Source organism: Aquarana catesbeiana, linkage group LG11 (assembly GCF_042186555.1).
Source record: "Aquarana catesbeiana isolate 2022-GZ linkage group LG11, ASM4218655v1, whole genome shotgun sequence".
NCBI lineage: Eukaryota > Metazoa > Chordata > Amphibia > Anura > Ranidae > Aquarana > Aquarana catesbeiana.
The window spans coordinates 241,059,057-241,084,953 of record NC_133334.1 but is presented as its reverse complement, the minus strand read 5'-3'; the positions used below and the strand labels follow the sequence as shown (position 1 = coordinate 241,084,953).

Genomic DNA, 25,897 nt, shown 5'->3' with positions numbered 1-25,897 from the left:
AAATATAGAGTTAGAGAGGACAGTCATTGGGAAATTGATCATACTGGCAACCCTGATGATTTAGGAAAAGGCAAACTTGTAGGCAGGCGTTGAGCTGCAGTATATCTAACAGCACGAAGGTGGCACTGTGCCAATTCTTCAGGCTGGTAGGAGACCACTGAGAACTAATTTGTCCCCTGTTATGGGCTCCAGGTGGCCATCTTGGGGAGGATGGCATATCTGAAAGCAGAACTTCACCCTTTCAGTCAACACCGACTATTTTTAATCCTCATACTGATAGCATTTGTAAATAGATGTAAGGTTATCATATTTACTTGTTTAACTTTTTTTTTACATTTCTTCAGTTACTTCCTGGCTTCCATGCCTAGGCAAATGATGTCATACTTCCCAGGAGTCTTCAGGAGGGGTTATCTTAGCTAAGCACACCCTTCTGGCTGCATGCTTGAGCTAAGGGCAGATTTATTCCAGGAAGTAAATGCTACATGAATCATCTGCCCTTACTCATGATGGTCGCAGCCATAAATGCTAGGGGGGGTTTCAACATAATGTCTTAGCAAAATAAAGAATGGAGGCATAGGTGGACAGGTGAGTTTCCTCTGAATAATAAAAATTAATTAAACATCGTTTTTGGTTTGTGGTGCAGTGAAGTTTCGATTTAATGGATGCCAAAATCCTGTGAGATTTGGGTAGCCATCTTGGCAAAGAAGTCCTTAAATAGGAGGCTCTGCGTTATTAGGTATGCCTGCAGTTTGGGAGTAAGATAGGGACACAGCTCCAGATGATTAGGGAGAGAGTAGAAGTAGCACTGGGGAGAGTTATCTGTTGAGGAGGGAAAGAGTAAGTTTCCCAGTATGGCATGTCTCTCCTAACAGCTTCTAGGAACAGTCCCCCACTGGCTGCTGGATATCTGTATGGACTTTCAGGGCTGCTGGATATCTAAAAGTAGTAGTAAACCCTGGAATTTGATTTTTACCTACAGGTAAGCTTATAATAAAGCTTACCTGTAGGTAAATGTAGACTGAGATATTCCGCGCTTAGGACTTAAGTAAAGGAGAACTGCAGCCCCCCCTAAAAATTGGAAAACCACCAAAGTGTAATCCAAAAAGAATATATATAAAACTCTAGTGGGGAATGTGGCGCTGTTCATACAATGTGTATTTATAGAGAGTGGCAATAATAATGTGAGAAAAACTAAAATAGATGTAAAACAAAACCAGTCAGGTGTAAGCCCTAAATATCACATAGTGTAAAAAGAAAAGATACAAATAAGTTGTGAATAATCATGTAAGAAGTACGTGCAATCAAAGAAATCTTAAATTATACCAACAAGTGTATGTGCATGTCGGTAACATGAGTAGGCTAAAAAGCAAAAAAAGGTTTTTTTTCTTTAAAAAATGCACAAAAAACAACAATGGTGTGGTGATTGATAGGTATACTGGTGCACAAGAATAATCACAAATCCAGTCCAAATAATATAAGTGTCCAAAACCACAAAACAGTGAAAAAAAAAAAAAAAAAGAAAAAAATGTCTTGATAATCCAAAAAGACAAAAAAATATATATTCCTTAAAAAATATGTATATATAGTGATCGTGGTTTATAACACTTCTTCTGGGACCCCCGCTTGTGTCCCCACTCACCGGAAGACCCAACCCCTGCAGGGGTAATGGGCAAGTGTAGATAAATCCACTACTGGAATCCGATCGGTGTCCCCTTCTCTGGATCCGCGATCCCCTTCCTTTTATGGATTGCCTTTGATCCTTTAAAATAGTCCACCACAGCGTGTCCGTATGTATGGAGAAAGAAGGAGCCTCATAGTGTAAATCCAAGTATGTATTTTTATTTAGCCAATCAGCTCATTAAAAAAGAGAATGAATAAAAATAAGTATAACAGTAAATGTAGTTAAAAATGACACTGCTCCGCCAGCTGAAAACAAAGCCGATGGTGGAGGCAGTGACGAGGCAGCGGCATGCGTTCCACAGCCGATCAGCCGAAACCGGAAGCGAACTAACACTAGGATGTGTAGCGACGTATGCGTGCCAACGTGACCACGCCTAACGCGTTTCGTCATCAAGACGTCATCTGAGGTGCCTCTAGCCTCACTCTAGCACCCTCTAGTTAGGTGGGTGCTAGAGTGAGGATTTTCTGGCAGAGTAGGAAAATGTAGGCAGGCCTAGCAGGTTGCTAGGCCTGTTTGTTTTCATTCTGGGCTGGGAGTGGCTCAGGATAGCAGCTGGTGACTCATAGGCATTAAGGAATATATATTTTTTTGTCTTTTTGGATTATCAAGACATTTTTTTTTTTTTTTTTTCACTGTTTTGTGGTTTTGGACACTTATATTATTTGGACTGGATTTGTGATTATTTTTGTGCACCAGTATACCTATCAATCACCACACCATTGTTGTTTTTTGTGCATTTTTTAAAGAAAAAAACCCTTTTTTTTGCTTTTTAGCCTACTCATGTTACCGACACGCACATACACTTGTTGGTAAAATTTAAGATTTCTTTGATTGCACGTACTTCTTACATGATTATTCACGACTTATTTGTATCTTTTCTTTTTACACTATGTGATATTTAGGGCTTACACCTGACTGGTTTTGTTTTACATCTATTTTAGTTTTTCTCACATTATTATTGCCACTCTCTATAAATACACATTGTATGAACAGCGCCACATTCCCCACTAGAGTTTTATATATTTTGTAGGTAAAATGAATATCGTTTAGGAGATAATTTTGCGAGGAGCAGCCAGGGACGTCACCGGCGCATGCACCGGCGCATGAAGGAAAGGCAGCTATATGTCACGGCCAAGACTCCTAAGCACATGTGCAAGAATGACATCATTGTGGCTAGGCCAATCAGATGCCTGGTATCCTCAAACCCGGAAGGAAGACCGGGTAAAGATGAAAGCCTCTGCAGCAGAAACAGAGCACCGCTGGAGGGCTTCGTTTTAAGATAAGTCTTTCATTATGTGCTATTATGCAGTGCATTATGATATTGTCTTTTTTTTTCTACAGAGCTTACTACTGCTTAGAGGGGTTATGGTGTAAACCAGTAGTCCTTTAGCATGCTGTGATCTGTAAGTGTGTATCTTAACACTGCTGAAAACTGGCTTACTTTAAAACATTTAGGTATCCACAAGAGTTGCTTCCCCCCAATTCTTGGATATATGGATTAGGCCTTGCATACAAACTTGTTTTATGTCCATGCCCACAAAGCAAAAGGTTTGAATTAATTACCCCTTTCCATCAGCATATACTCACCCTACCTTTACTCTACATTCAAGCTGGGTTCACACTGCTGTGCGGAGCGGCTCACAGCAGAGGTCCAGTGCATCCCTGTTCACTGTTTCAGGTCCAATTTTAGTTCGAATTTTTGGCTGAATTCAGACCTGAAACGGACCAGAAGACGCACAAAGATTCCTGTGCAATTCGCTCAGCAGCCGTCCCGCAGCAGTTTGAACTGGCTCCACTGAGACCAGGCACACTTTCCTGACATGCAAGTTGGATGAGGGGAAACCCACATTTCAATTCGCAATAGTATGAACCCAACCTCAGCTGCCAGAAAAGGCGAACACTACCATGTGTAGGGTTGCCACCTCATCCCTTTATAATGGAACACATATTAATTACACAGGTTATGTGGCTGATTAAGGTGGTGATTAAAGCGGGGTTCCACTCAAATTTTTAACTTAATCTTACCCCCTTCAGTTAATTGCATAGATGTTCAAATGCCACACGAAATTTTTTTTTATCACTGTAATTACCTTTATATTGTACTTTATTGTGGCACTTCCTGTCTCTCCTCCCATGGGAGTAGGCGTGTTTATTGCCTTTCCCCAGCGCCGCACTGTCTCCTGGGAGCTTAGTGTCAGGCTTTCCAAGATTCAGTGTGGAAACAATGATCATGCGCGTGAACAAGCTGTGAATGACCAGCATTCACCGCATTCAGGAAATCAAGGCTTGTGGGCTTCACATGCCCACAAGCAAGATGGAAACAGCCAGCATCACATTTTTTAAGTTATTCTTCAGTACGAAAACAGACAGAGGCGGAAATATTACACCCAAACTGTGAGTATTATTTTGGGATTAGCAAAGTGTCTCAATGACCTAAAAAAAAAAAAAAAGATTGGTCGCCGGACTCCCACTTTAAACTCACTTGGTGCCTTATCTGCATTAAATTAGCCTCGGAATCTGTGTATTTCATATGTGTTCGGGTTTAAGAAGATGAAGTGGCAACCCTAACCAGGTGCTTCCAGGCAAAGAGAAGCATGTGACTTGTTCCATGATACAATGTTGTGCTGATCTCCAAACGGATAGTATAGATCTGTCCCTGAATATAGTGATAAATAAGGATGGTTCAATTAGGCTTCAAGCATTTCTGCCATGTCTCCTGGCTGTGAGCAACTGCTTTCTGATTTCTTCCACATCCTATACTTATTACATCCCCTTGAGTCACTTCTTGCCATTGCAGTTTATGCAATCATTGCAGACTTTGCCCTCCAGGCTCAGTTAATAGATCTTTCTTGACAGTGTAATTTTGTCAAATTGGATAACAGGCCCTGGCCATATGAGCTTGAAAAATGGTAAAAATTTCACAACATAATCTATATTATTACATATCACTAAAAAACACAAAATCTACAGCTGTAGCATGGCCTGATCACTGTAGATTCCTTGTGCCCAACCTGTGGCCCTTTAGTGATTATTGTGTGGTCTCCTAGGCAGTTGCAAGTGTCTTTGCAGTTTTCTTGTCTTGCCTACTAACTCAGGGGTATTAAAGGTATAATTTAAAAATAACATAATTCCACTAGTTAAATGATTTTGTTCATTTCTTTCATGCCTCTTTACTTTTTCTGTGCTGTTCATTCTTTGTGTACGTCCCTCCCCCCAACCCTTCTATAATAATTCTTGCTGAGAGAAATATCAAATATTGTACCAGTACATTTTACGGTGGGGTGTTACAAAAGCCTTATATAGTCTTAAACCAATCCTATGTGGCAATTATAGATTTAAATTGGACAAGGGTGCGTATCCCAACGCACCAAAGACCACCAAGCCCCATAATAGGACATCATAAGCTTTCTCTACTCTATTGAAAAGAGAAATGAGTTCTGACTGGAGTGGAGCTTTAAAGTTAAAGTATACATCAACAGAGAAGACTTGGAGTGAAATGTTTTGAAATGGATATCAGGATCATTGGATCTTTGGACAGAACTCTGGACAGAACTCCATTGAATCTTTGGATAGAATGCAAATTGCATAAACCAGCAAAAGAAAATGTAGAAATATAGAAGAGTAACGCCACAAAAACGCCAAGTCATCAATTAAGTCTGTGCCCTCATTTTTATATTAACCTTTTTGTCTAAATATATACCTGATGGAAGTCTGTTCCAAGTGTCCATCACTCTTATGGTAGAAGATGACTTTCTGAGTATATTACTTTCTAATTGTAATTCAATTCAGCTAGTGATTCGAAAACTTTTGCTACTGCAAAGCCAAATAGATGGCGTCACTATTTCTTACTGTTTATCTTGCCGTCTCTCAACTGAACAGTATGGCAGAAGTGTGCGAATCACAATATTGGCTGGACAGAATAAATATTATTATTATACAGGATTTATATAGTGCCGACAGTTGTAGTGCTTTACAACATAAGGGCAGACAGTACAATTACAATACAATGTAATACAGTAGAAATCAGAGAGCCCTGTTCTATTATATATTTATATTATAATATGTGTGTCAGGTAGCTTGCCTTTACCTATACCAGTTATGTCTTTATCTAGGATCTCCACTTTACATGAATTAACATTGACGTTACATTTTGTACATATCAGGACTATCAATAGGTTTTATTATTAATCAAGGTTTATTAAAAAGATTAATGCAGAAAATGAGAGCTATCAGTTTCCCACACTCAAAATGCTAGCTATATTTTTCATTAACTTTAGATATAATCAGTGGTATCTAAAAACCTTGCCAATCAGATTTGTTCCATTAGCATGGGAAGTTTCATCACACGAAGCCTTGTAAAACCAAAAATCAATACTGTCATGACCTACTGGCAAGGTGTTTATGTGGAATTTTAGGGCATAAAACATCTACGGTACTTACAATGCTACTTACAATCTACTTACAATGCATTCTGAGAGACCTAGTGAGAGATCTACCAGACCTGCTATTCTCTTTCAGGGTTCTGTGGAACCTTAGGGTTACTTCACAGGCTGCTAGAGGTTTCTTGAGCTGTAACTGATTGACCTCTCACCTGATGGCACCTGCAAACTTCCAGATCCAATGCCACTTGCAGAACCAACAGCATGACACCAATGTTTTTTTTAGCTGTCTGTAAGAGTGGTATTCCGATCACCACTTAAGGGGCATTGTCCTCTCAGATGCCAATTAATTAATTTCAGCATGGGTTCCCAGGACAAGAAGATTGTTTTAATTGTTCCTCTGGGGTAAAAAGGTTAAGAAAGACTGTACTGTAACTAGACATTTAAGGGAAATTCCACCCAGGTTAAGACTTTTATGATCACCAGGTGGAATGCCCCTTGATAATGGTCTTCAAAATGCAGCTCATAGTCCTGTTCAGTTGATCATCACTCTAGTAATTAATTATTTTTTTTGTAGCATAAATGGCAACATCTGAATATAAATTTCCAACAAATGTATATCTTGTTTTGTGTTTGATACCTTACTTACAAATGAACCTGGATTAAAAAAAATACAATAAAAAAATAAGATCAGCCTGACACCCCCTGTACTTGCCTCCCTAGGTACAGTCAATGAGGTCTCCCTACAAACCTAGGCTTGTGTAATCCCTCAAAGCTGTAGAGGGTTCCCACTTCTACAGCCCCTTCATCAACAATAAAAGGCATATTTTTATGGAAATGAGGAGAGGGTGAGGTATCATGTACACTGCTCAAAAAAACATAGCATCAAGTCAATTAAACTCCTGGGATATTGATCTGGCCAGTTAAGTAGCAGAGGGGGTTAATCAGATTCAGCTGCTTTGGTGTTAATGAAATTAACAACAGCTGCACGAGATGGGCAACACTGAGACGACCTACAAAAGAGGAATGGTCTTAAATGTGGAGGCCACTGACATTTTTTTCCCCTTCTCATCTTTTCTGACTGTTTTCACTAGTTTTGCATTTGGCTAGAGTCAGTGTCACTACTGGTAGCATAAGGCGCCACCTGGATCCTATAGAAGTTGCACAGGCAGTCCAACTCCTCCAGGATGGCACATCAATATGTGCCATTGCCAGAAAGTTTGCTGTGTCTCCCAGCACAGTCTCAAGGGCATGGAGAATATTGCAGAGACAGGTATTTACTCTAGGAGAGCTGGACAGGGCCGTAGAAGGTCTTTAACCCATCAGCAGGACCGGTATCTGCTCCTTTGTGCAAGGAGGAGCAGGATGAGCACTGCCAGAACCCTACAAAATGACCTCCAGCAGGCCACTGGTGTGAATGTCTCTGACCAAACAATCAGAAACAGACTTCATGAGGGTGGCCTGAGGGCCCAATGTCCTCTAGTGGGCCCTGTGCTCACTGCCCAGCACCATGAAGCTCGATTGGCATTTGCCAGTGAACACTAGAATTGGCAGGTCCACCACTGGCACTCTGTGCTTTTCACAGATGAGAGCAGATTCACCCTGAGCACATGTGACAGATGTAAAAAGAGTCTGGAAAAGCCGTGGAGAACGTTATGCTGCCTGTAACATCGTTCAGCATGACCGGTTTGGTGGTGGGTCAGTGATGGTCTGGGGAGGCATATCCATGGAGGGATGCACAGACCTCTACAGGCTAGACAATGGCACCCTGACTGCCATTAGGTATCAGGATGAAGCCCTTGGACCCATTGTCAGACCCTACGCTGGTGCAGTGGGTCCTGGGTTCCTCCTGGTGCACAACAATGCCCGGCCTCATGTGGCGAGAGTATGCACGAATCGATACCATTGAATGGCCCCCCAAGCTCGCCTGACCTAAATCCAATAGAACACCTCTGGGACCTTATGTTTTGGTCCATCTGACATCTGGTCCAGGTTGCACCCCAGTCTGTTCAGGAGCTCAGTGATGTCCTGCTCCAGATCTGGGAGGAAATACCCCAGTACTCCATCTGTCGTCTCATTACGAGCATGTCCTGACGTTGTCAGGCTTGCATACAAGCATGTGGGGGCCATATAAACTACTGAGTACCATTTTAAGTTGCTGCAATGAAATTGCAGCAAAATGGACTAGCCTGCTGCATAATTTTTTCACTTTGATTTTCGAGGTGTCTTTGAATTCAGCCCTCTGTAGGTTGATAATTTTCATTTCCATCAAACGGTGTGGCATCCTTTTGTCCCTTACACATTATCCAGTCCATATCAGATAAATCATATATAGATATCATATATATATATAGCATGATATTTTTCCCCATTAAGATCTGATGTGTTTTTAAAGTGTTCCTTTCATTTTTTGAGCAGTGTTTTGCTGCTAGGTTTATGCAATTCATTATGTCTTTAGATGTACTGCATATTGAAATCCTGTTATGGGATTTGAGGTACTTAAGAAAGGGCCATGATTGGAAGATGAACCGATATTGTTATTTGTCTCTTCTACTACTGTTTATTGTATATTCAGCCTAAAGCAATGTATGTGTTTAAAAAAACTGGAATAAGCTCTAAAATGCATCATGGCCAGATTTACTAAGGCGACTAGCCAAGGAATCAAACAATTTTGGAAATATTTAAAAAGCTTGATTTCTCAGTGGACTGCTATTTCATCTCTGAATTATGACCATATTTTTATTTGACTAAAAGGTCCTTTATCAAGCAGATTTTGAATTTAAATTGTACCTATGGGTACTTGTTTTTCTAAAGACGTCTGCTCTGATAAGAATATACATTTTCTCCTATCTTACCTGCTCAATGCATAAACACATACTGATGATATAAGTACTGTTACCAGCTGATTATGCAAACTCTGATCAAAGAAACAAGAACACACGGAGGTCACAGGAGCAAATGTATTCAATTAGAACTCCAAGCAAAAGATTTTTTCCAGTTTTACAATGAGATCAAGGGTTAGAACCATTTTTCTTTTTCTGTAGCATTGGCCCACGGACAGGATATGTGGAAAAATATCCAGTAGGGACAATAAAAAGTTGTCTTAGTCACACATTTAAACTCCATAAAACAGATCGAACAAATGTAAATCATTCATAAGTCAAGTTGTCCATATGCTAGCACATTTTCGATTGAACACTTGAATAAATATTCGTACAAACATTAATATAAAAATTTTCAGTTCGTTCGAAGACTTGACAAATGTCTTTTGAAAGTATTTCAAAATTTCCGCCTAACATTTAATTTGGAATGAACTACCTCGCATGAAATGCCCCTGAAGAAAGGACTCTACATAAGTCCAGAAACGCGTTGGGCTTAACATTGAAGGATTTGCATTTATATTTGATATATGATTCTGCTCTTGTCTTTTATGCAATTATTGATGGTGATGTATGCACCACATATTTTATATTAATACATTTCTATATATTTTTTTCTAAAAATGTACTGATCAGTTAGCCTTTAAAGTCCCTTAGTATTTCCTTGGGGGGTACTTCATATATAATATTGTCTAAATTGGGATGTTGGCAACCTATGGGTCTTCTCGGTTGGATCTCTATAAACTCATTTTGGAATGAAGGTAAATGATCAAAAGAAAACCATATTCATCATTAGAAATTTGTTTGCTTGAGAAAAAATTTCTGTTGTCAAATAAATGACCCCACTAGCATTTAGAAAATCAAACAATGGCCAGCTTAAGGCTATGCATCTAAAGGTATAGCCATTAACCACTTACCGACCAGCCGCCGCAGTTATACTGTGGCAGAATGGCACAGGCAGGAGAATCGCCGTCATGTTACGTCGCTCCTTAAGGCAGCCACTAGGGGCGTGCCCACAGCTCGCCCCCGGAGCCGAGTCTCGATGACCGCTGGGCTCCCGTGATCGCTCGTAACAGAGATAAAGAGATAAAGATTTTGAAAGCACTCATTCCTACTTGCCAACGTGGGTCACACGGAGCATAGCGGAGCCAGGTTTGAGCGTTGGAGGAGAGGAGCCGGACGGACGTTTGAATCTACCGCCCTCGCCAGAGTGTTTCCTCTTGTGTGTGCCCATTAGACCTCCGTAACGGAGGTCCTACGGTTCTGGTAAGTGGCCATCCGGCATTCCTTATCATCTGTTGGCTATAATGTGGACTACATTCTGGAAAGTGTGTGGACAGTGTGCTTATGTGGCTTGAGCTGCCAGGTGCTGCCTGCAGGCCACCCATATCCGAGTATGGGGGTGCGTGTAGTGGTTGCATGGCCCCAAAAGCACATTGGCTCCAAAAAAAGACACTCACCTGCACCCACACTCTTGTCAAATTAAGACAAGCCGCTGCGCCCCCGTACACTTAGGTCTGGTTCGCACTATTGTGGGTTTGTGACCCGCGTTTGCTCGGGCATGGCAGCCCATTCATTTAAAAGGGTTGCCATGCCCATATGTTTCCCACAGAAAAAAGGCGCATGTACCATTTTGGAAATGCAGCGGCTGGGAAATCACATGGTGCTTTTGCACTATGCGATTTGCCTGCAGTTCCCGCACCCACAAATGCGCTGCAGTTTGAGATGCATGGACAATGAACGGCACCCCATCTTATTTTTAAACAGCAGCACATTTTGACTGCGGGTGGTTGCGGGTGCAGGAATCACTGCCATTCCTGCACCCACAACCAGTCACAATAGAGTGAACCTGGACAGGGCTTAACGTGGGTGGCCTGAATGCAGTAGACATGTGCCAGAGCCTCTAGAAACATATATAAATGCTCCCACCACCATGACTGTTTATTTTCTGTTCATATAAATAAAGTTTCTCAACTTACAGCAGAATTTGGAGTGTATCTCAGAAACCGAACAACTTTGGCGTCTGAAGCCGGGCAGGCTAAAGCCATATATCGATTGCGAAAGGTCCCATAGATTTTCAGGTGAAATCCTGGCTTGTTCAAAGTATCCTTTCCACCACTGGCAACGTCGATTCCATAGGCTGACAGATCAAAATGTAGATTGTGGGCTCGGATCTCTGGAGTTGGCACCTGTGTTGATAAAAGTCAAACATAACAGATTTAATTTACAAACTTCAAATACTTTGAACTTTTTGCTATTCGGCTCTGTAAACAAAGTCAGCAAATCAGTTAAAGTTAGCCTGGTAAACATATGCAAAAGTTAATATTAACCTTTGCAAAAGAAAGAAAAAAAAATATTTTTTACAATTTTAAGGCATTGTCAAAGCATTTAAAGAAAATATAAAACTTAAAGCGTTTGTAAAGGACATTTTCTTTTTTTTAAAATGTTTTATAACAAACATGTTAAACTCAATGGTTTTGCACAGAGCAGCCCTGATCCTCTTTTCTCTGGTCCCCCACCGGCTCTCTAGGCCCCTCCACCTTGTCGAGTTGCCCTCAGAGCAAGCTGCTTGCACTGGGGGCACTTATGTGTGCTCGCTCCTGAGCCATCTCTCTGTATCCATAGAACACAAGGAGCATGGCTCAGCCCTCTTCCACCTCACTGGCTGTGATTAACAGCAGCGGGAGCTAATGGCTTCAAAATGACTCTGCCATCAGATGAAATACATTACATTACCTGCACTGTGTGAAAGAAGATGTTTAAAACCAAAAGTAGTATTGGCTTTAAACATCTTACTCACTATTTTTTAGCTTAACACATTAAAGGTGTTGTAAAGGTTTGTGTTTTTTCACCTTATTGCATCCTATGCATTGTGGTGAAAAAACACCTGGCAGTCACCGGCCCCCCAGCCCCCCCGTTTTACTTACCTGAGCCCCTTCATCTGTTCAGCGGGGATGCGCTGTCCCTCCGTCCACGGGGTCCCGGCTCTTGATTGGATAGGTTGATAGCAGCACAGCTAATGGCTCCCACTGCTGTCAATCAAATCCAATGACGCGGGCGTCGGGGAGTGCGGCCAAGTCCGGCTTTCGTGTCTGTGGGCCCAAATGCTGGACGCGGGACGCACCCGCAAGGTAACCCCCTCAGGAGAGCACTTCTCCTAGGCGGTTATCTGATGTGGTAGGGAGCTGTGAGAGACCCCAGAAGAGGATGTTCGGGGTCACTCTGTGCAAAACGAGCTGCACAGTGGAGGTAAGTATAATATATATGTTATTTTAAAAAAAAAACAATCCTTTACAATCACTTTAAGCACAATAAAAAAAAACATTCCCCAGTTTAGAATGTTCAATGCTGCTAGCTCCTGCTCTCTCAGTGCTGCTTCCCTGAACTTCCAGTCTTCACAGTAAACAACTTATGCCGTGTACACACGATCGGACATTCCGACAACAAAATCCATGTTTTATTTTCTGACAGATGTTGGCTCAAACTTGTCTTGCATACACACGGTCACACAAATCTTGTCGGAAATTCCGAACGTCAAGAACGCGGTGACGTACAACGAGCCGAGAAACATGAAATTCAATAGCCAGTGCGTCTCTTCTGCTTGATTCTGAGCATGCGTGGCACTTTGTGCGTCGGAATTGTGTACACACGATTAGAATTACGGTTTTTGTTGTCGGAAAATTTGAGATCCAAATTTTGTGTGACAGAAATTCCGAAAATGTCCGATGGAGCCTACACATGGTCTTAATTTCTGACAACAAGCTCCCATCAAACATTTCCGTCTGAAAATCCAACCGTGTGTACGGGGCATAAGAGTGGACAGTGCAGCCTGCGGGGGGGGGGGGGGGAAGGAGTAGGTAAGTAACTTGCCACCCTCAGTTACAGGACTGTGGGCTTCTTTTGATGCACACAGTGCAGGGAGACACGGCTCTAGTCTCTGCATGCAAGGATAACTCCATAAGATGCTGCAAGAGAAAAGAGCCACCTTGAAACATGAAATCTGGGGCTATGATCAAAGTGATCATCAAATCACAACCAGCTGTAAAGTGTGTCTGGCCTTCACATACCCAAACTATATGCCAACCCCTTATTATTATTTTTAATGTCTGATTGCTATCTGAAAATCCTGAATGTTTTCAACTGCTGAAACCACTTATGTGATTCAGGAAGATGGCATTTGTGACTGTTTAATGTTTTGTATATAAATGTGTGATTCACAAATCCAATGTTATATCATGTCTAAGGAAGAAGCCTAACATGTTTTAAAATGTAGGGATTGATTTATAAAGAATTTGCATAGCAATTTGCTCAGTGAAAGTATGTATGAATGTACATTCATTTGGTGTGCACAGCACAAAAAAAAAAAACACAAAATACCACATTTGGCCACTAGATGGAATAAAGCATCATAGGAATTTCCTATAATACTTAGCTCCATCAAGAGGCCAAATGCAGTATTTTCCATTTAAAATCAATCATTTACAATAAAAAAAAGCATTTATAATAATAAAAAAAGAATGTTACAATAACATTAATTTTTTGCCTCATTTGATCAGAATAAATGTACAAGTACTTTCACTGGGTGGATTCCTCCTACATGAATTCTTTATAAATCAACCCCTTAAAATGCTGCATTTGGTCAATAGATGGTGCTAAGTATGGTAGGAAATTCCTGTGATACTTTACTCCATCTAGTGGCCAAATGTGGCGATTTCTGTTTCATCAAATCAATGAAAAGCATTCAAACAGCACAGCAAAAAAGTAGTAGCATTATTTTTTGCCCCATGGATGAAAATGTAGGTTTGCCAGATGATATTTTCTTACATACGCCCTAAGTGTTCTTTTTTGGTGGTGGTAGAAAACCCAATTTTTATATTAAAAAAATACTCCACTAATAGCTATAATTTTATGAACCTTAAAAGGGTCTGGTTTGAAAAATGAAGTACTGAAATTGGGAGAGGGGGGGGGGCTGCATTAATAGCCAATCAGGCTTTGCTGAATGAACATGCTCCAGCATATAAGATTTTGACTGGATAAGTGAGCAGAGTTGATGACTTATCAGTGTGTTACTGCTTCCTCAGTGTCCAATCAGCAGGCTGAGAGCACTGTACTGTATACCTTGTATTAAAACTGAAGACGAAACTTATTTTTTCATTTTGGATAGAGTAAGGGAGTGTTAAAATCCCTGTCAATTTTTTTTTTTGCTATCTGTGTCTTATTGCCGGGTGATTTGCCTCCACTTCCTATCCCATAGCCAAAACAGGAAGTGAGAAGAAATCACTCCAAAGTGAGGGATTTCCCCTCTATTACTGTTCAGATGACCATTCAATATTTGGGATTTTTTTCACTTTCACTTTTGGTGATAACGGTCCCCAGACGGCAATAAAAACCTGACCAGTATTCCAATCCCTCTCCACTCTATGGAAAATGAAAACAAAAATTATTTGTCTTCAGTTATACTGTTAGGGCTCATTCACTTGTGTGCCAGCTCTTAAACCCCCCCCCCCTCCCCGAAAAGTAATTCATGGTAGATGACTTTTTGAAGATGTTTGACAGGCGACGAGGAGGTGATATGTTACCTCCTCACAGATTGGTTTTTTTTTTTTTTGGTTTGTTTTTTACTTGTGCAAATGCTCTGATACCTGAAACCGATACTTCCAGGCTCTGTTCTTTCAGTTCTTTCAGCTGTCAGTGGAATTTCCTCACTGACAGCTGAAATGCAGAAAAAAAAGCTGGCAATTATCGGTTAATGAGTGGGGTGCTGGGGTTCCCCTGTTGACAGCTGAAGTGTAAACTGAAGGCAATTGGAGTTGTCAAAAAAAAAAGAAAAAGCAGCTGTGCAATGTTTACCAACAACATTGCTCAGCCGAAAGATAAAAAGAAACATTGTTTCTTTTTGTATCTTATTGTTTTTCTTCATCTACAGATCAAACAGATGAACTTCGATCTGCAGATGAAGTCAGTTTAGCACAAACTGTCAAGTAAAAAAAAAAAAACATTATTTTTTTTTTAATGAAATGCTAACATATGTTCACATTGAAAACATGTTTCACAAAAAAAAATATTGGTACTCGTACTCATTGTAAAAAAAATGGTATCAGTGCATCCCTAGTTCCAATCAAGACCAGTGACCAAATATCTTCCTGAAATCTATTTAAAATGCAAACCAGTAGGTAGAAAACTACAATCGTTGCATTCAAGACTGCAAATTCCCAGGGTCAAGAACCAACGGTAAAGAAAATTATTTTTTAAGTGTTGATTATCGTAAGAGAAGAGGAACACCAGTCACCCCACACACTATTGCACTTTTTGGGACAACCCCTATGTTCGAAGATAAGCTTTTCATATCTTAATATTTGGTTAACCAGTTATATCCATTTGCGTACAGAAGGGGGAGTAGATTGAATCCATTTATGTGCTATGGCTTTGCCAGCTCAAAAGAGTCTTTCCCTTAACATAAGCATAAATCAAAAAAGGGCCTAAAGTGCAAAGATGTTGGCAGAATGAAGTCCCTAATACTGTAATTTTTGCAAAAACACGATGTGCCCATGGGATTTTTTGTCAGTAACGCCAAGAAAAAGTTAATACCAAATTTACATAAAAAGTACAAAGTTTATTCCAAATGCAAGATTAAAATAGACATAGTAAATAATACATGTCATAATATAAAAGTAGGATATATTCAAGTATAAGTAAATATATATTGGTTAAGCATAAATAGCATTGTAGAGGTAGACGAATTAGGGCATAACAGGATGATATCTCGACACGTTTAGTGGAACAATGGTCACTTCTTCTGGAGACAGTCACAACCAACATATCTGTGGAGAGACTATGTCATAATAATAATAATAATAATAACAATAATAAAAAAATATATATATCATGAAACTGACTATGAGCCAAAAAAGGGTGGAAAGCACAAGGTCCCCTCCCTCCATAAAGTATACTTACATAGCAGATAAACAGTTTTAAATGAAAAGAGGCGAAGAGACACGGAAGGGCAACCAGGGACAGGGTCTGTCTGGGGGCAGAAGGAAGGAGTGGGCCAACCGGCCAAGGCAAAAAGGGCAAAAAGACACAATCCTGGATTGTGTAAAACCAAAAAGGAGAGGAAATATGCTAAACAAATGACCACCATATAAAAACGTTAAACAAAAAATGTAAACATAAAAATATGCAATTAGGGGGGGCTTAATAAAATATTATAGTAAATGAGTGAACTAGAAGGGCCCAACAAGCAACAAAAAATAAGACATAAAAAGTAATAAAAAGAGAAAGAAAAGGTGCAAGTGATAACAATCACTGTTGCTCAATTAAAATAAAAAAATAATGTAAAAAAAAGTAGTAGTGATGTATCCACAACCCGCTGGGATGGAAAGGATCCTGTCCAAAAAGAGCCCCCTTATATAGTCCCTGTCCGGAAAAAGAAAAAAACAGCCCCTCCCTCACGTACAAGAGGCCTAATGCCGTGTACACGCGACCGGACTTTTCGACCGAACTGGTCCGACGGAACGAATCCATCAGACAATTCGATCGTGTGTGAGCTTCATCGAACCTTTTCTGTCGAAAAATCTGTCAGACTTTAGAAATAGAACATGTTTCAAACCTTTCTGACGGACTTGAGTCCGATCGAAAAATCAGTTCGTCTGTATGCTAGTCCGATGGACAAAAAAGGACACAAGGGCAGCTATTGGCTACTGGCTATGAACTTCCTTATTCTAGTCCGGTCGTTCGTCATCTCGTTCAAAATGATCAGACTTTGGTGTGATCGTGTGTAGGTAAGTCCGTTTCATTGAAACTCCGTCGGAACTCCGTCGAAAAGTCCTTCGGAGTTCAGTATGATGAAAAGTCCGGTCGTGTGTACACGGCATTAGCCTCAAAAAAAAAAAAAACCTCTGCCTGTTTCCTTTAACATACTTCTGACCATAGACGTGCGCACAGGGTGTGCCGGGGGTGCCCAGGCACACCCTAATCACCCTGTGTAGCACAGATTCCCCCTACTGCCCTGGCTCCCCCCTCCTTCCCTCTGCAGCACTGCCGACTTTCCTCCTCTTCTGCCAGCTGTTGCTGCTGGGATGTTTTAGGATGAGTAAGGAAAGGGGCAGGTAAATATGTATTTTTCAGCCACTTCTCTTTCTGAATGAACATCGTGCGTGATCGGTAGTGTGTGTTTGAGCTTTGGGGTGCACACCCTAATGCAATAGGCTGTGTACACCTATGCTTCTGACATATCTTGGCCATTGTTCCTCATCTAGGACACCCATTAGGCATACCTCTGGGATACAGTACATGGCAGAGGGACAGATAATATAGTAGAAAGAATATTACCTACCTGCTGCCAATATCTGGCAATAACAGGGCATAGCCAGATGACGTGCAAAGTCACATCAAGTACAATTCGGAGCAAGTATTCGGTGCATGGTGTGAAGCCTAACCAGGGTTAAGTAGAATTGGTGTAACATCTAAAGTTGTACAAGTTTATTGTTAATTGCTGAGGATACATGCAAGTGAGAGGAACATGTTTCCTCCCAATCCTCACCTGAGAGGTTCAGAATAAGTTGTTGGCATTTTGAACGTATCGCCGATGGGGTTTTATTAAGCATAGCATACAGCAAATGGGAGTATACATCAGAGATCAGACCCTTAGGTCCTTGAGACCGCAATGTGCCTATCAGGGGGTAATTAGAAAAACAAGTAGTAGAAGCACCAACCTGAGTATGCAAAGTATGTCTTAGACCCCTTTCACACTGGGGCCGCCCATGGCATGCGTTAGCACTAAAGCGCAGTTCATTTTAGCGGCGCTTTAGCACTGTTTAAGCATCGCTTTTCAGCCGTTAGCGGGGCGCTTTTAACCCCCGCAAGCGGCTGAAGAAAGGATTAAGGTGCTTTCAAAGTGTTTTTTTCCAGGCCCTTCAGAAGCGCTGCCCATGCATTGCAATGGGCAGGGGCGTTTTGGGAGCACTGTATACAGCGCCCCCGAACCGACCCAAAGATGCTGCTTGCAGGACTTTTTAGAACATCCCGCAAGCGCACCGCCCCAGTGTGAAAGCACTCAGGCTTTTACATTTGGGCGGGATGGGAGGCAGTTTTCAGGCGCTTTACAGGCGCTATTTCTAGTGCTAGGCGCCTGAAAACTGCCTCAGTGTGAAAGGGCTCTAAATCACTGATTGATTTTAGCCCTTAAATGCTGCACCACTTCCCTGCAATTGCTTGCATTACACGCGGTTGTGGGGCTGCACCCATAGGTCTGCGCAGCCTGTTGCATTAGGGTGTGCACCCCAAAGCTCAAACACACATGAACGCCACCTGCTGTCACAGGGAGTAGGCTCTGATGGTGGGAGACAGTTGATTGGGAGCCTATTACCTTACATCCTAAGTATAGGTGTAATGTGTTCCTAGTTGAACCTAGCCTTTAATATAATGGGGGCATTTACACTGGCCACCGGCACCCCAACCACCCACCTGGTGCCACCCCTGGATAATGCTAATGCACATGGGGTGATTAGGGTGTGCCCAGGCACACCTGGCACACCCTGTGCGCACGCCTATGGCTGCACCATAGACTCGCATGGGTTGCATTCATCGGCAAAGATGCACATGCTGTTTAATCTGTTTGGCGGTCATGCCATGTGTACACCCCTGAGTGACCGCATACTTGTATTCTGGTGGGAGGTCGGGGACCCCTGGCCCCACATGTGTATAAATCCTTATTTATATATAAAGTGATGTCACCCTCCTGGCTGTGCAGCCTGGCAGGAGTGTACAAATAAGAAAAGTGGCTGGATAGAATAACAAATCATGTGGCAGATATGACAGAATGCATAGGAGTAATTACAAGGTGTATTTAGCTGTTTTCCTGCAGTTTGGCTTTAAGCTGATTCTCTCCATCATTTAAAATAAGAGAAATAAGTGATTCAATCTGCCAATTATGATGTGATGACAAGCAATTATATTGGCAGCACATCTGAATATTTATAAGAAGAAAGCCATGTTTCTCATTATGCTTGCAGATGTCTAACCTCCTCTGGTGCAGAGACCTTTTTTCTGTGAAACAAAGTTTATTATAATAAGTGCATAAAAGACGTGTACACGGTTATTCATACACAGATACGCTGTAAATATTTAACTGACTATACAGGAAAAAAACACTGGAAAATAAATACAAGATCCCAAACAAATCATAAGAACATTTCCTGCCAGCTCCCTTAAAGATGAACTCCGGGCACAAAAACATTTATTTAACCACTTCATACAGGGCACTTATACACCTTCCTGCCCAGACCAATTTTCAGCTTTCAGCGCTGTCGCAGTTTGAATGACAATTGCGCGGTCATACATCACTGTACCCAAACTAAATTTTTACCATTTCGTTTCCACAAATAGAGCTTTCTTTGTTGGTATTTGATCACCTCTGTGATTTTTATTTTTTGCTAAACAAATAAAAAAAGACTGAAAATTTAAAAAAAAATAAAAGTTTTGCTTTTGTTTGTTAAAAAAATTGTAAATAAGTAAGTTTTCTCTTTCACTGATGGGCACTGATAAGGCGGCACTGACAGGCACTGATAAGGCGGCACCGATGAGGTGGCACCAATGAGCAGGCACTGACGGGCACTGACGATGGGCACTGATATGCGGCACTGATGGGCACTGGTAGATGGCACTGATGGGTGGCACTGATATGCAGCACTGATGGGCATTGATAGGCGGCACTGATGGGCACACATGGGTGGCACTGGTGGGCACTGACAGGCACTAATAGGCGACACTGATGGACACTGAAAGGCTGCAAAGATGGGTTCTTATGGGTGGCACTGATAGGCGGCACTGCTGGGCACTGATAGGCGGCACTGCTGGGCACTGATACGTGGCACTGATGGGCACTGATATGCGGCACTGATATGAGGCACTGATAGGCTTCCCTGGTGGCACTGGTAGGCATTGGAGTGGGCACTGATTGGCAGCTGCCTGGGCATTGATTGGCAGCTGCCTGGGCACAGATTGGTATTTCCCTGGTGGTCTAGGGGGCATACCTGGTGGTCCAGTGTGGTGGCCATCCTGGGGGTCCTGGGTGGCTTCCCTGGTGGTCCTGGGTGAGATCCGAGGGGGGGCTGTGCTGATAAACAATCAGCACAGACCCCCCTTGTCAGCAGAGCAGCCGATCAGCTCTCCTCTACTCGAGTTTGTCAGACGCGAGTGAGGAAAAGCCGATCACTGCCTCTTTCTATTTACATCGTGATCAGCCGTGATTGGACACGGCTGATCACGTGGTAAAGAGTCTCCGTCAGAGACTCTTTACCTAGATCAGAGTTGCGGTGTGTCAGACTGACAACCTGCAACAACGATCGCCGCGATGTGTGCCCCCGAGGGCGCGCAACGGCTTAATATCCTGATCACGTCATATGACGTCTGGGCAGGATATTGGATCCACCTTGCTGCCGTCATTTTGCTATATGGCGGGCGGCAAGTGGTTAAATACACTCACTGGCCACTTTATTAGGTACACCTTGCTAGTACCGGGTTGGACCCCCTTTTGCCTTCAGAACTGCCTTCATTCTTCATGGCATAGATTTAACAAGGTGTTGGAAACATTCCTCAGAGATTTTGGTCCATAGTGACATCATAGCAACACACAGTTGCTGCAGATTTGTCGGCTGCACATCCATGATGCAAATCTCCCATTCCACCACATCCCAAAGGTGCTCTATTGGATGATATCTGGTGACTGTGGAGGCCATTGGAGTCCTGTGACCTCATTGCTATGTTCAAGAAACCAGTGGTGAGATGATTTGAGCTTTGTGACATGGAGCATTATCCTGCTGGAAGGAGCCATCAGAAGATGAGTACACTGTAGTCATAAAGGGATGGACATGGTCAGCAACAATATTTAGGTAGGCCGTGGCATTTAAACGATACTCAATTGGTAATAAGGGGCCCAAATGTGCCAAGAAAATATCCCCCACACCATTACACCACCACCACCAGCCGGAACCATTGATACAAGGCAGGATGGATCCATGCTTTCATGTTGTTAATGCCAAATTCTGACCCTATCATCTGATTGTCACAGCTTAAATCGAGACTCAGACCAGGCAATGTTTTTCCAATCTTCTATTGTCCAATTTTGTTGAGCCTGTGCAAATTGTAGCCTTAGTTTCTTGTTCTCAGCTGACAGGAGTGGCACCCGGTGTGGTCTTCTACTGCTGTAGCCCATCTGCTTCAAGGTTCGATGTGTTGTGTATTCAGATATGGTATTCTGCATACCTTGGTTGTAACGAGTGGTTATTTGAGTTACTGTTTCCTTTCTATCACCTCAAACCAGCCTGCCCATTCTCCTCTGACCTCTGACACTCTTCTATAAAGGCCAGATTTGTGGAGTGCACCACTAATAGTTGTCCTGTGGACAGATTCTCCCACCTGAGCTGTGGATCTCTGCAGCTCCTCCAGAGCTACCATGGGCCTCTTGTCTGCTTCTCTGATTAATGCTCTCCTCGCAGTTTAGGTGGACAGCCATGTCTTGGTAAATTTGGAGTTGTGCCATACTTTTTCCATTTACGGATGATGGATTGAACAGTGCTCCATGAGATGTTCAAAGCTTGGGATTTTTTTATAACCTAACCCTGCTTTAAACTTCTCCACAACTGACCTGTCTGGTGTGTTCCTTGGCCCTCATGATGCTGTTTGTTCCCTAAGGTTCTCTAACAATCCTCTGAGGGCTTCACAGAACAGCTGTATTTATACTGAGATTAAATTACACACAGGTGGACTCTATTTACTAATTAAGTGATTTCTGAAAGCAATTGGTTTCACTAGATTTTAGTTAGGTGTATCAGAGTAAAGGGGGCTGAATACAAATGCACGTCACACTTTTCAGATATTTATTTGTAAAAAATGGTGAAAACCATTTATCATTTTCTTTCCACTTCACAATTATGTGCTACTTTGTGTTGGTCTATCCCATAAAATCCCAATAAAATACATTTACATTTTTTATTGCAACATGAAAAAATGTGGAAAATTTCAAGGGGTATGAATACTTTTTAAGGCATTGTAGTCTTCCAGATACAACTAGCACTTTGAGGGCAACCATATTGCTCCTGCGGCCTACAGTGAAATTAAGACACCCCTGTTCTATGAGCAGGCTGGTTGTACTGAAGTCGATCCATCGATCGATCATCTTTAGTACAACCAGCCTCTCTGATTTTTTTGCATGCAATCACTGCCAGTGGCTATAGCCGCCAGAAGTGATTATTGTGTTCTGCTGGCAGGGAAACCTCCTCATCGGCAGAACAAAATAACGCAGAGAGAGGGATTCCCCAATCACTCACTGTGTTGATGGTGGAATCGAGCAACTTTCTATACCTTCCACCTGGGATTGAAGGAAAGAAAATTGCATTATCTATGGCCTGCTTAAGACAATAATGATGCCTGCGCATTTCTTTTTAACTTCTTCTTGGATATTCCGGAGTCCTGAATCATTAGGAACTGTAGAATGCAAACACTGACATTTATAATTTGGATAACTGGTCCACCTGCCTCCTGCACTTTCTTTTTTGACTTATCATAATGAAGGACAACCTTATTGGCTTATATCTGGTACTAGACAAACTTAGGTGAAATGTGAAACAGGGTTGACCGTTGAACAACATAACTTCCTAAAATGAAGAGGATGGATCTACTGTGACAAGCAATCAAGTATATTATGACAAATATGTAGGCTGCTTTGCTGACCTCTCCTGAAAATGCTAGCTGCCTGGCTGTCATGATGATCCAGCAACTTGAATACCGGGATAAGGGGTGGGCAAGAGGGACGACTGCCCTGGGCACCGTGGTATCGTATGAGGTGAGGTGGTGCTGCAGGAAGATTGGGGGGAGGGGGATTTGTGTTGGAAGGGGGGATTTGGGGGGCGACAGGGTATCAAAATGATCTTAAGAGGGGAAATTGTAAAATTGTGTATTATCTGTGTGTCATTCAACGGGCTTTCGAGGATAAAAGATCTTGCAATGGGTTGGTAAGGGTTAACATTACAGTTGCCAGGATTATGTACTTTCATTTTTGGAACTTGAGCTAATACTATTTACAAAGCTCTCCAAAAGTGTCAATCACTACAGTCATCCTTTGTTTGTCTTGCCGGGGACCATAACACAGGCCCTATTCACACCTTGCCTTGTGAGAATGTATGCGGCTTTGCTTGTTTTTTTATGTGGTTTGGGGCATGTATTCTCTTGAATTTTTTTGACATTGGAATTTTACTGTTTTCACTTTACATGGGCTTTCATATAATAAAAATATAGGAAAAAAAAACTGCGCTGTTTGTTTGCTGACCTACTGTTTCACTCTATTGGTCGCAAACATATCTTGGAAAGTGAATGCAGGTTGTATATTATGATCAGCACAACAGAGATACAGAGGTCCTGATTCAATTGTATAATCTTTATAGGTTTGCAGCACTTTCTCTGCAGTAACTGAGTAGTACCACCAGGAGTCACTTGCCCTAGGTTCACATCTCTGCATGAAAAATTGCACAATTTACCGACCTGCAGAGAAATGGGCTTCACGTAAGCAAATGCACAGGGGTGCCATTAGTCAGGCGGACCTGATCGGAATGCCCGTCTGGCTTCATAAAAAGTAATAAATATGTGTTTTCATTTTTAAAGCTGAAAACATTTTTCGGCCATTGACTCTATAAATAAATGAACACTAAAGAAGATTGTGCAATTTTCCGCCACTGCTGTGTTATGTAATACTTTTACTTTCATTCTCCCTATACAGTAGAGTTTGCACCAAACAATGCCCTTACCTGTTTGCTGCTGGAGCCCCCCAAAAATATATATATATTTTTGGATTTGGGGTACACATGATCACACACCTCCCAACTTTTTGAAATGGGAATGAGGGACACCTATCGGCAAAAGCAATGCAGGCATAGGACACGCCCCTTGTTACGCCCCCTTTAGGAAGAATTGTATGAAAAAACAAGATTATTTAAACCCACAAGTGCTTTTTTTTACCACTACTATACCTTTATATTGGCTTTTGGAGTTTACAAATGCAGCAATTTAAAAATCAGATGAAAGGTTTAGCGCTGGGAAACACTTTTTGATAGATAAAAAGTGTATTTTATATACAACTATATAGATCAGACCAAAATGAGGGACAAATGAGGAAGAATGAGGGACAGAGGGACATTGCTCCAAATTAGGGACAGTCCCTCAAAATCAGGGACAGTTGGGAGCTATGTGATCACACAACCCTACTTAAAGAGGAAGTAAACTCTCCCACTCTGATGCTGCTTTTCATTTAGTCCATTATAATAAGTAATTATCAAACTATAGCCACTGTAATCCAGCCCAAATCGCATATTACTTACGGTTTAAAGAAACTTTAAAAAACTTGTTACCAGGGGTTAGGCAGCGCCATCTTAAGTATTGTTTTCTGAGTCCACAGTAGAGTGTATTTCCGCCCTTACATTGAGCACTTCCTGTACTGTTAACCAAGCCTCCTTCTCAATCCGTTTCTATGGCAACCCTGTTTAACTGCTCATTTTATTTCATAGTTTTTACTTGTGTCGATTATCTAGTGTTTGCCAGTGTCAGTCTTATCAGCTTCAGCTGATAAGGCTGCAGTAATCCTGTCCGATGCCCAAGTTTACACTGCATGTGATGTCACATGGTCACATGGGGTGTAGAATGAAGCTCTGAGTGATTATGCAGTTTCGTGGGATTTCCGAGTTGTGCCCTAGGAAGATCTGATAATAGACAGATAAGTACACAGAGTGTGCCGTAATTCAGGGGAGATCTGGGCATGCTCAGTGAAGTCATTCTAAAAGAACAAAAAGGATTACAACAATACTAAGCAAGTAAGGCGATATCTACAAGCAGTGTTCATTAGGGTTTTTTATGCTGATTTACATGAGAGAAAGTTGTCGGGGATAGTTTAAAACCACTTTAAGTGATTGAGTATTTTTTTTTATCAACGTGGAAGGGCCAACTTATGGCTTAACTCCCACTTTACCGCCAGTCTTACAAAGCTGTAGCTCCTCTTCTGAAATTACTTATATTGGTTTCACTGCACACACTGTAGGCTTCTCATGGTGTGCATTAGAAGCTGCAGCAGGTCAAATAGAGCTTGCCTATTCCTGTCCTCCTCAGCCTAAGGGCCCTTTCACACTGGTGCACTTGAAAATGCGGTATGCTTTTTCAAGAACGCATATCGCATTTTTAACACACTTTTTAACCACTTGACCTCCGGAAGATTTACTCCCCTTCATGGCCAGGCCTTATTTTGCGATGCGGCACTGCGTTATTTTAACTGACAATTGCGCGGCTGCGCGGCGCTGTACCCAAATAAAGTGTATGTTCTTTTTCCTCCCACAAATAGAGCTTTCTTTTGGTGATATTTGATCACCTTTGCATTTTTTATTTTTTGCGCTATAAACATAAAAAGACTGACAATTTAAAAAAAAAAAAAAAAAAAATATATATATATATATATATATATATATATATATATATATATATATATATATATATATATATATTTTTTTTTTTTACCTTCTGCTATAAAACATATCCAATTAAGAAGTTGATAAATTTAGGCCAATATGTATTCCATTACATATTTTTGGTAAAAAAAAAAACCCAATAAGCGTATATTGATTGGTTTGCGCAAAAGTTATAGCGTCTAAAAACAATGGAATATTTTTATTTTTTTATTTTTACTAGTAAGGCTGTGATCAGCGACTTATAGCAGGACTGCTATATTGCGGCGGACATTCTGACACTTTTTGGGGACCAGTGGCACTAATACAATGATCAGTGCTAAAAAAATATGCACTGTCACTGTACTAATGACACTGGCTTGAAAGGAGTTAACATCAGCGGTGATCAAAGGGTTAATTGTGTGCCTAGCCAGTGTTTTACTATACAGTGTGAGGTGCTTTTACTAGGAGAAGACA

General features: G+C 41.5%; 1 protein-coding gene across 3 annotated transcripts in view; it reads right to left on the bottom strand.

Moving 5' to 3' along the window:
• The window catches only part of LOC141112598 (uncharacterized), a 155,580-nt gene that overhangs the window by 28,513 nt on the left and 101,170 nt on the right, over positions 1-25,897 (bottom strand). For all 3 annotated transcript variants that reach the window (XM_073605551.1, XM_073605552.1, XM_073605550.1), the window contains one exon: positions 10,919-11,128. In XM_073605551.1, coding sequence (XP_073461652.1) covers positions 10,919-11,128 — 210 coding nt within the window. The remainder of the gene's footprint in view (positions 1-10,918; positions 11,129-25,897) is intronic.